General features: G+C 47.9%; 1 protein-coding gene across 1 annotated transcript; it reads left to right on the top strand.

Annotated features, from left to right (window-relative positions):
- Window positions 1-1,207: 1,207 nt before the first annotated feature.
- LOC308533055 (cathepsin G-like) lies at window positions 1,208-3,726 on the top strand (the record flags this gene model as incomplete). Its single annotated transcript, XM_081110796.1, has 5 exons — window positions 1,208-1,262; window positions 2,018-2,165; window positions 2,604-2,739; window positions 2,891-3,145; window positions 3,547-3,726. The coding sequence occupies 5 exons, from the start codon at window positions 1,208-1,210 to the stop codon at window positions 3,724-3,726; spliced, it is 774 nt and encodes a 257-aa protein (XP_080966922.1).
- Window positions 3,727-10,006: the final 6,280 nt, after the last annotated feature.

The raw sequence follows: 10,006 nt of genomic DNA, 5'->3' as shown, positions 1-10,006 counted from the left end.
AGTACAAATATTACAATTTATTAAAATAAAAATAGAAACATAAAAAAACTTGCTTGCCCCGTCTACTCTCATACTGCTCCTCCCATCCAAATATTTTCTCTATCTCCATTCTTATTTAAAAAAATGTATTGCAAAATATACAGATGTGAAAGTGCACAAAACATAAAGGTACAGTTTAAGGAATAATTATAAGGCAAGAACTATGATTAATGTCAAATAGACCATGATCAATACTCTAGAAATCGCCCATATGTCTACCCCTGGTCAGATGCCCTCTCTGCTCTCCAACCCGACTTAACCCACTGTCTTATTCTGCAGTTCTCTCCCAGGTCTTACTCTCAGTGTTGAATGAGTGGCTTCAGTCCTTTGGATTTATGCATTATAGGGAGCACAGCAAGGATGTCCTTCTAAATCATTCCCATCCCTGGATAGAGGATGGGGATTTGGATGGTGGGTCTCATATCCTGGATGAAATAGGATCTTATAAGTTTCAAGCCAGGTTCTGACAACTCTCAACACAATCAACCCACCAGGCCTTTCCTGCATACAGAGAACCCTCTGAGACGCAAAGGTTTTCACCGTGAGTGGGAAGCAGCAAACAGAAGACCTCAACTGTCCTAGCTTTTACTGAGCGTTCCTTCAGGCTCAAGTGACCTAAGAAAGTTGCCATCAGTGGCACAGCCTTGTTCTTCCATTTTCCTTCTCTGCCAGCACCCTCCACCCACCCAGCAGAGAGAGCTACTCAATCTGCCATGACAGCTTCTAGAAAGAGGTGGGAGGAGCCAGGGTTTCAGCAGGTGGCCAGGGCACAAAGGGTGAGTTCAGGCAAGCTCCAATCCCAGAGGGATAGGAAATGAGGTAGCAGGCAGCTTGCAGATTCTGTGCTTTCTTGGGATATTATTGAATTAGATGGGTTTAGGTCCTGGGACGCCATGCCCAAAGCTTCCCTCCTTGTGCCCTGGTTCCCATTTCTGCTGACAACATGACTCAGCAGCTGTGGAAGATCCAGTGTTGCCTTCCCCCAGGTCACTGGCAGTTTGTAGATGAACCTCCTGGCCAGCCAGGGTGATGAAACCTATTACACCAACAGAGGAATGGGAATGGGAACCCTCGCGTCCCCACCCTACCCTTCCTTCCTCTCTTGGGGATTAAAAGCGTGGCAGGAGGAAGCGCCAGCAGCAACTGACTGGTCAGCCTTCCTGGAAAGATGCAGCAACTCCTGCTCCTGGTGGCCTTTCTCCTACCCGCAGGGGCTGGGGCAGGTGAGTGACTGTCCAAACCCGCAGAGGCCCAATCCCATCCCATAGACTCTGGGCCCAGACAGCCTAGGCACTTCCTCACTGTGTGTCATTGGACACAGTATTTGAATTCACAGTTCCCAGGTCCCTCATCTATAAATAGAAATAATAGCAATGCCACCTCATGGAGTTGCTAAGACAGTTACATTAGTTAGTGTACATGAAACTCTTGGAATTGCCCCTGGCATGTAGAATGTGCTCTGTAACTCTGCTCTATGAATTTTTCTGCAGCACATATGCCAAAGCCAAGGAGACAAGGATAGGCAATAACAGTCCCCTCAGCTCATATCTAGATTCTTAAAAAGCAGTCCGTGCTGCTCATGAGCTGGACTCAGAAGGATCAGGAAGGTCCTTGAAAAAGAAAGTCCCAGGTAATTTCAGGGAGAAGCCACTCCAGAGGGTTCTGATTGCGGACAGCAAGCTCTCCCCCACCTGAGAGGCTGAACTGGCCTTGCCTGGAGCAAGGGTTGTTCTTATTTTGGAAAGGAGAGGAGCTAAGTTCTGTGTAGGGACCCAGCAATGTTTCCTGTAAAATCCTGAAGCCCTCTCCCGTAATGTGGTACCCTGCAAACCCCAATTTTCAATACCTAGTCCTAATCCTCCTGTCCCTGCATCATCTCTGTAGCCTCCTCAAATCTAGCCTTTCTAAAGTCACCACACTAGTGCCCTCACCCCTGGTTTAGCGAGCACAGAGATAAGTGCTGAATACTTCCTTCCAGGGAAGATCATTGGAGGCCAAGAGGCCCAGCCCCATTCCCACCCCTACATGGCATACCTCCTGATACAATCTCCAGGGAGACGGAGCACCTGTGGGGGGTTCCTGGTGCGAGAAGACTTTGTGATGACAGCAGCTCACTGCTGGGGAAGGTGAGCCACTAAGGAGCTCTCAGCGGCCATTAGGCAGGCCCAGGAATTAGTGTTCATGAGAACAAATGGCTGAAAGCAAGGTTCTAGCAACGAGGGGGTGAGAAGAGGTTGGGTAAATCCTGGGGACAGGTAACAGGCTAGTGTAAATTCTGCAGGAGAAAATAACACAAAAAGCATGCATTAAAGCTCAAAATATGACTTTGAATTATTTATTAATTTATCCTATTTATCAATTTATCCTTAAGGTCACTGTGTCCCCTACCATCCCCAGTTTAAGGCTTTGGAGAAGCAGCGGACACAGAGATCTCAACCCGAGACTTCTTGTCCTCTCACTTCCCTCAGCTGCAGTTTAGCTGCCCTGGGCTCTCACCTGCCCTGCACAGCTGGTGGACTTTAGCATATGCAGCTCATACCTACCCCTAAGCCATTTCTTTGCAGCACTATAAATGTCATCCTGGGGGCCCACAACATCAGGCAGCAGGAAAGTACCCAGCAGCGCCTGTCTGTGCTCAGAGCCATCCGCCACCCTGGATACAGTCAGCAGAGACTCCTGAATGACATCATGTTACTACAGGTACCACCTGCCTGACCCTCTGGTCCTCCACCTGAGCTGGCTCCATCCCAGCATGGGGGCTTCATGGAGGAGGAAGCAGGGGCAGAGTCCCAGGGGTGGTGGGGTGAGGGCTGCATAGACATTCCCTAAGTGCCTGCCCTCTTCCCGCCAGCTGGAAAATAGAGCCAGACGGAACCAATTTGTGAGGCCAGTGGCTCTGCCTCAGTCCCAGATCAGACTGAGTCCTGGGTCCTTGTGCACCGTGGCTGGCTGGGGCCTGGTCAGCCAGCAGAGGGGAACAGACACACTTCGGGATGTGCAGCTGAGTGTGCAGAGGGACCAGGAGTGCAGCCGTCGCTTTAATACCTTCAATGGCCAAACACAAATTTGTGTAGGCAACCAGAGGGAGAGGAAGTCTGCCTTCCTGGTAAGGCCACTGGCATCTACAACACTACCTGAGACGGGAGCCTGGCAGAACAGGGCAGTGGGAACAGACTACATCCCCACAGCCTGTCTGGGGGCCAGACCAGAGTAAACTGGGGGGTTTTCCCATCAACCCAGTCTCTGAGGGAAGGGGAGGAGCACGGGTCACACAATGGATACACATGCAGTGTTTTCATGGGAAAGGATTAAGGTACCTTGACTTGGGTTGAGCTATCGACAGTCACCACAGCCAGGGTTGAAGCCTAACCAATGAAATATCCAGGAGCTTGACTTCTGCACCTGCACCAGCCTCCCTCCTCTGAGGGCCAGACCTTAGGGCCCCAAGCTTGGGAGGCATGGAGTTCAGGGGCCTGACTTGGTGTCCCTTCCTCTCATCACCCACAGGGGGACTCAGGAGGCCCTATGGTGTGTAACAATGTGGTCCAGGGCATTGTCTCCTATGGAAGTCGTAGCGGGACTCCTCCAGGAGTCTTCACCAGGGTTTCCAGCTTCCTGTCCTGGATAAATAGAACAATGAGATGCTTCACACAGCAGGGGAATCAAACTGAGACCACCTGTGACTGACTCTTCTCTGGACAGCCGGGGTTGGCATAGCTTAATAAATGACCATGTCTAAAGTCAAAATAACTGATTTTGCCTCATTCTGTACAAAACAAATGTATCCAGGACAGAGTCTGAGCTCCTTCAGGAAAATGGGGTCTTTTCCTCAGGGCAAATGAACCTCCCACAATCCATCCTGGGGGACAGGATGAGCTACTTCCCAGCTATCCATTCCCCATCTCCCCTCCCCACACAGCTTTGGGGAACGTGTTCAGATGGGACACAGACACCTGGACATTTCCTCCTCTGCCTCTTCTATAAAACTCACTGTCCTGAGAAGAATGGTGGGTGCAGTGGAAATATAAGGGGCATCGGTGATGGTTGCAAAACAATGGGAATATATTTAATTCCACTGAACTGTACACCTAAAAAATGGTTAGTAGATAAATTTTTATGTTGTATATACTTTACCACAATTTAAAAAGTAAATTGTGATACAAAAGGGACAAACCTCTAATGATGGTAGACTTGTTTGGAAAAAGTGGGCAGCAACCTCCTCTGCCATGACCAGCAATGTTGGAGCTGCTTTTCTCTTCTGAGTTCTCGGGTTTCTGAGTCAAGAAGAAGAGGCACCACATCTAGCTAACATCACAGACCCCAGAAGTAGCTCCAACCCAGCATTTCCCTCCTGTGAGCATGACACGAAAAGCAATAATAAATTACAAATGCCTTAATAACAACCTCACAAGAGCAGCCAAGCTTCTGTCCCAACACATGGCTAAGCTGAGGCACAGATGCCTTCTGCCCTTGGTCAGAGAAACAGGATTGTGATCAGCAGGTGTGAGGTCAGGTGAGATAGGGGTAAAGTGGGGAGGAAGGAGACCAGAGAGAGGCAAATGTCTGCCACTATTAACTGGATCCGTGGGGAAACCTGGGAGAATGGGGGCCTGAGCCATGTGTGGGGTGGAAGTGTAGCCCAAAGAAGCATCCCAATAGCTCAGAGGAAATAATCTATCAGAAAAATGTGATATCATAGGCAAATGTACAAGAAATTAGCTACAGAAATTGCTAGAACTCGTGGTTCTATGTGACAAGATTCACTCAAATCAGCATTTTCTTTGGGCCAAAGGTACATCGTCTCATCTTTGGTATTCTATGCTTCTAAAACTTCATAAATGTTATTTAATAGGTACTTGATATCCCACATTTATTTAATCACTACAACATTGCAGAACATACTTGGGGTTTCCAAACTGAAGGTGGGGAGGGGCATAAATCATCAAAGGTGAGAGAGCAATGACAGACCCTCAAAGGAACTGTCATGTGTGGGATAAAGAATGAAAATGAGAAGACACGTCACATGCTCCACCTCTGGGGAAGACTGTCCAACAATGCAGAAACAGCAGCGTTTGGTCCATTTGGAGATAAGATTTCAGAAGTCTTCTTCTATCCATTTTCAATTATAAAAGAACAAAGAGAAGTCGTCCAAACGCTCAGGCTGATTACTTGTATTATAAGCAGAATCAGTCCTTGAAACTTTGCCCTCCAAAAGCCCTCAAGTACCTCTGAGAGGAAAACTGTGTGAGCAACTAGGCCCAGTTCTTCACCAGGGACAGGGAGCCTTGGGGAACAGAATCTCTGCGTACATGACAGTCTTCACTGAGGCACCAGATTACTTGGGATGGAGGACAGGAGTGACCTGAGAAACTCAAAGTGAGTGGCAACACGTTTTTTTTTCCTCTTTCAGTCTCTACCTGCATGACCCCCAACTACTTTAATATTGGGGTCTTTTAAACCTTTGAAATATCAACAATTCGAGAATAACATTGGCTTTAGTAGGAAGACCAGAAACCACAAAGTGAACTCAAGTGCATTTATCTGTCACACCCCTTCTCTCAAAATCTCATTCTGTCATTTCTTTATCTTTCCAGTACTCTCACCAACACCCCACCTCCACTTCATCCCCAATATCTGATCCTCACCCCCATCTCCAACAGTTTGCAGTTGCCTGAAATAACCAAGGACTTGATGGATGACTGGACTCTTGGCTAGTGTATTTTAGGAGAAATCAGTGTTTGGCACTTTTGCATTTATACCCCCCCAAAATGGTTGCTATCAAAAAAGTGAAGTTCTACAAAGAGTAGGATTGGATAGCTGCAGGCTCCTCCCCAGGAGCAACCAATCATGCAGGAGGCAACCAATCAATGGGTTTCTCTCACACTGATGTTTCTCTCTGTCTTTTCCTCTCTCTTCCATTCTCTAAAAAGCAATGAAAAAAAAGAAAAAGAAAAATGAAAATGAGAGCTATAACTCCTCCTTCTCCAAACTGAGTGGTTATCTGTCCCAGATGCTATTGTCTGAGCCAAGAATGAAAGAGCTCATTTCCTAGACGTCACCTTCTCCCTGTTCCCACTCTCATGAGCCTCTCATCTCTACCAGGGCAGTTACCCAGAACCTAACCAAGCCATTAAAGTGATGCCTCAGAACTGCACCCACGGCCCTATTGGAGACTGGCTCCCATCCAGTCTCCTTCAGTTCATTGCCGCTTCTCACTCTGATTTCTAGTCCTCTGCACTCTTTTCTCTTTATCCTGAGGGCAAATGCCCTGGAATGGTAAATCTGTGTTGGGGTTCAGATTGCATTAGACCGGCTCCTCTCCAGCTACTTGACAAAGCACATTTGAGGACGTTTATTCACATATTCATTTGTGGGTGGTTTGCTACCTGCCTGATCAAGATGAGGGGGAAGAAGCCAGAGTGTTCTGCTTGATAAACTCAAATCGTTCAGGTCTTAGATCAGACCCTTCCTGGAAGTAAACAGGACACAGGGGGTCTGAGAAGCTTGGGAACAAAGAAGCAATCTAGGTAGGTCAGAGAGAGTAATTTCCAGGTCTTCTAGGACAGTCTATCCTAAAGGTAGAGCCTTTTCCCTTAACATGGATTTGAAGTGTGTTTGATTCAGGACAAGGGCTGAGCTCTTCCTCTTTACGGGGAAAAAAAAAAACTGAGAACTAAGCAAGGCAACAAGTCATGCTGCCGCCTGCCTTGCTGCCTACAGAAGCCTGCAGCCCCGCCTCATTGTGTTGGGTCCCTGAAGACCACTACAGACTACCCCAGCCTCTGGTCATCCCACTGTCTCAGGCCACCACCCAGAGAAGAAATCCAGGGCCATTTTCTCTTTCAGGGGAGATTAAATGAGGCAGAGAGGCCAGCCTGCACTCCAACCATATGTGGCATCTGTATGTTTCTATCATAACAAACAAGGCTGGAGCAGATGTGGCCGTTTCCTGATAGGAAATGACTTCATGCTGGCAATGGCTCACTGCAGTGGGAGGTGAGGAGCTCCAATGAGTCTTTGTCTTCCCTCGGACCCCTGGTACCATTCTAGGGCCTGTAAATCAGGAGGGTCTTTGAATACACAGAGCCAATGTCTAGTCAGAGGAGCCATTTGATCTGCCAGGGGGCCAGGGCAAAGTGAGTGTGGATACAGGGGTGGAGCATGTGGAGAGAGGCCTGGGTGGCAAGACAGGCTGCTGAAGAACTAGGCCTGGGGCACCACTACAAATCAAAGAAAGGCCACACTGTCCACTTTTCCCTGCTCCTAATCCGGCTCACTGTCAGTCTGCCTTAGGCTAGAACTTCAACCTGCCTTTCAGGGATTGAGTTACAGCTCCCGTGACTTGTCCTATCCACCTTTCCTTTACAGCAAAAATGGGAAACCTCCCTGGTTCTGCACTAAGATCTCGAGCTTTCCACACTGAATAAAAAGAAAAAATACTTCAACTGCAGAGACCAGACTGAGGCACCCCAGGAATGACTCAACCATCATCACTCTGGGGCAAGGCCAGAACTACACTGGGAGTGGGAGGGGTTCTGCCAGAGATTTAATAAGCTTCCATTTCTAGAGTAGAAATCACTGGTTCCTTCTTTATTCACTAAAATAGCCTATAGCTAACTGAGTGGATTTTTCTACAATCTCTAAATCTTTTGTAAAAGATTGGATTCAGGAAGGTAGCCTCCTATTTAAAACACCTGCCTTGGAGAAGTCTAGGTTGAAAAGAAGTGGCTTGCTGAATGTCTGTCATTGATGAGTGTGTTTAGACTATGGGAAAGTGTATGTTGGATATAAAAGTAATTTATAGTCATCATAGAAATGTAGTTAATCCAGAACACGCAAATAAGAAAATGAAAATTACTGAGATTTCCACCACCCAGAGATGATCATCACTGGTATGTCTAAGCATGTTTTTCTCACTCTTTCTCTGTGTTTTTAAGGTGCTGCTTCTTGCACAGAGTTGGGATTGGGCTGTTTAGAACTCATAGTGCCTTCCTTTCCATTACTCTGTCCTCTGCCATCACACTGATGAGTGCTGGGATACTCTGCTTGCAAATGATGTAACTTCTATGTCCAGGGACATCAGAGACAAGATTCTCTAGACACTGGACCAGCAAAATGTCACCCACAATATAAAAGGGGGGACATCCAGCAGGTCACCTGTGCTCAAAGCCTTCCCTCACAAGGATTATAATTCAAAAGACAATAACATCCTACTACTGAAGGTACCACCTTCCTGAGCTTCAGGTGCACATGTACAAAATCGAAGGACTTCTCCAAGGACATCACGTTACTGCAGGTAAGGAAACCTCCTGCTGCTCTTGCTCCCCTGGGTCCTCATGATTTCTCCTCCCACTGAGACCTGTCCCTTCCCTCCTTCATATCCTGGCCACATGCCCACTGCCAGTGGCTCAGGGGGAAGAAAGACAGTGCAACCCCATTTCAGTATCCAGGCCCAGAGGCCACTGGCAGACCTGGGCTCTTTCCCCATTAGCAGTTGACCAAAACCGTGATGCCCCCCTGCCTGTCTAGAGGGAGACCCTGGTAAGGCCAGGACAGTATGGGCAGCTAGTGGTGGGTCACAATAGGCCCTTCAGACACTCTGCAGGAGGTGGAGCTGACTAAATAGGAGGACCCTGAGTGTGAATCCCACTTCCCCGGATGCTAAAGATTTGTGTAGGGGACACAAGGATGATCAAGGTCAGGTCAGGTTTCCAGCGTTTACCTAGACAGGTCCCAAGAGAGAGGAACTTGGGGAGCTCTAGGATATGGGAGTGGCCATACCTTTATGCCTCAGCCTAAGAACTAGCACAGCATGGGTCCAAGAATCTAGTCTTTTTCTTAATATATTTTTTTATTGATTTCAGAGAGGGAGAGATAGAAACATCAATGATGAGAGAGAATCATTGATCAGTTGCCTCCTGCACACCCCCCACAGGGGATCGAATCCGAAACCCGGGCATCGGCCCTAATGGGAAATCAAACGTGACCTCCTGGTTCATAGGTCGGTGCTTAACCACTGAGCCACGCTGGCCAGGCAAGAATCTAGTCTTTCCTGGAGGGTTAGAAAGGATCAGCATCCCCACAGCACAGTTGAATTAAAGAGACTTGGAGATCTGCAGGTCCTGCAGTTTCCACTCCACTCAGTGGAGTCCATGTCGGGAGGTGAGGGAGGAGGCAGCCAGGGCAGCCTTATCTTTACTTACAGCACAGGTAGGGGCATTAGCCTCAGCCCGCAAACCCACAAAATGCCACATTTCAAGTGCAAGGCAGCTCATTGTGACCCAGATGACCCTATTTCAGAGTCCTGTATCCTCCAAACAGCACCACCCGTGGCTGGTGTGACAGAACACAACAAATTCATAACAGCTGCACAAACAAGGAGTCAAGTGGGACCCACATCGAAAGGAAAAACAGCTTCCTTAAAAACAATAGCAAATGAACCACAAGCATATGAGGAACAAAACCCAGCACACTTAAGTGTAAGCTGGAAAGCAAATAAAAGCTCATTTTCACACTAGACCAGGGGTGGGCAAACTTTTTGACTCGAGGGCCACAATGGGTTCTTAAACTGGACCGGAGGGCCGGAAAAAAAGCGTGGATGGAATGTTTGTGTGAACTAATATAAATTCAAAGTAAACATCATTACATAAAAGGGTAGGGTCTTTTTTTTTTAGTTTTATTCATTACAAACGGGCTGGATCCGGCCCGCGGGCCGTAGTTTGCCCACAGCTGCACTAGACTGTCCCTACATCCATGTGCCAAGTGTTCCCTGGGGCTCCCAGTCCTGGCAGAAGCACAGGTGAGAGAAGAGCTGAATGCACCAGTGAGATGAGCAGGTGAAAGGTAGATGGTGCAGGAGCTAAGGGGCCACTTCATTCAAACACAACCCCCAGGAGGGGCCATCACACAAAAGAAATGGAGCCCCCGGACAGTCAGCCATGAGGAGCTCGTCGGGACCCCAGATGTA

Source organism: Myotis nattereri, assembly GCF_964212035.1.
Source record: "Myotis nattereri genome assembly, chromosome: 1".
Lineage (NCBI taxonomy): Eukaryota > Metazoa > Chordata > Mammalia > Chiroptera > Vespertilionidae > Myotis > Myotis nattereri.
The sequence above is the reverse complement of the archived record's forward strand: the minus strand, read 5'-3'. Positions and strand labels throughout refer to the sequence as shown.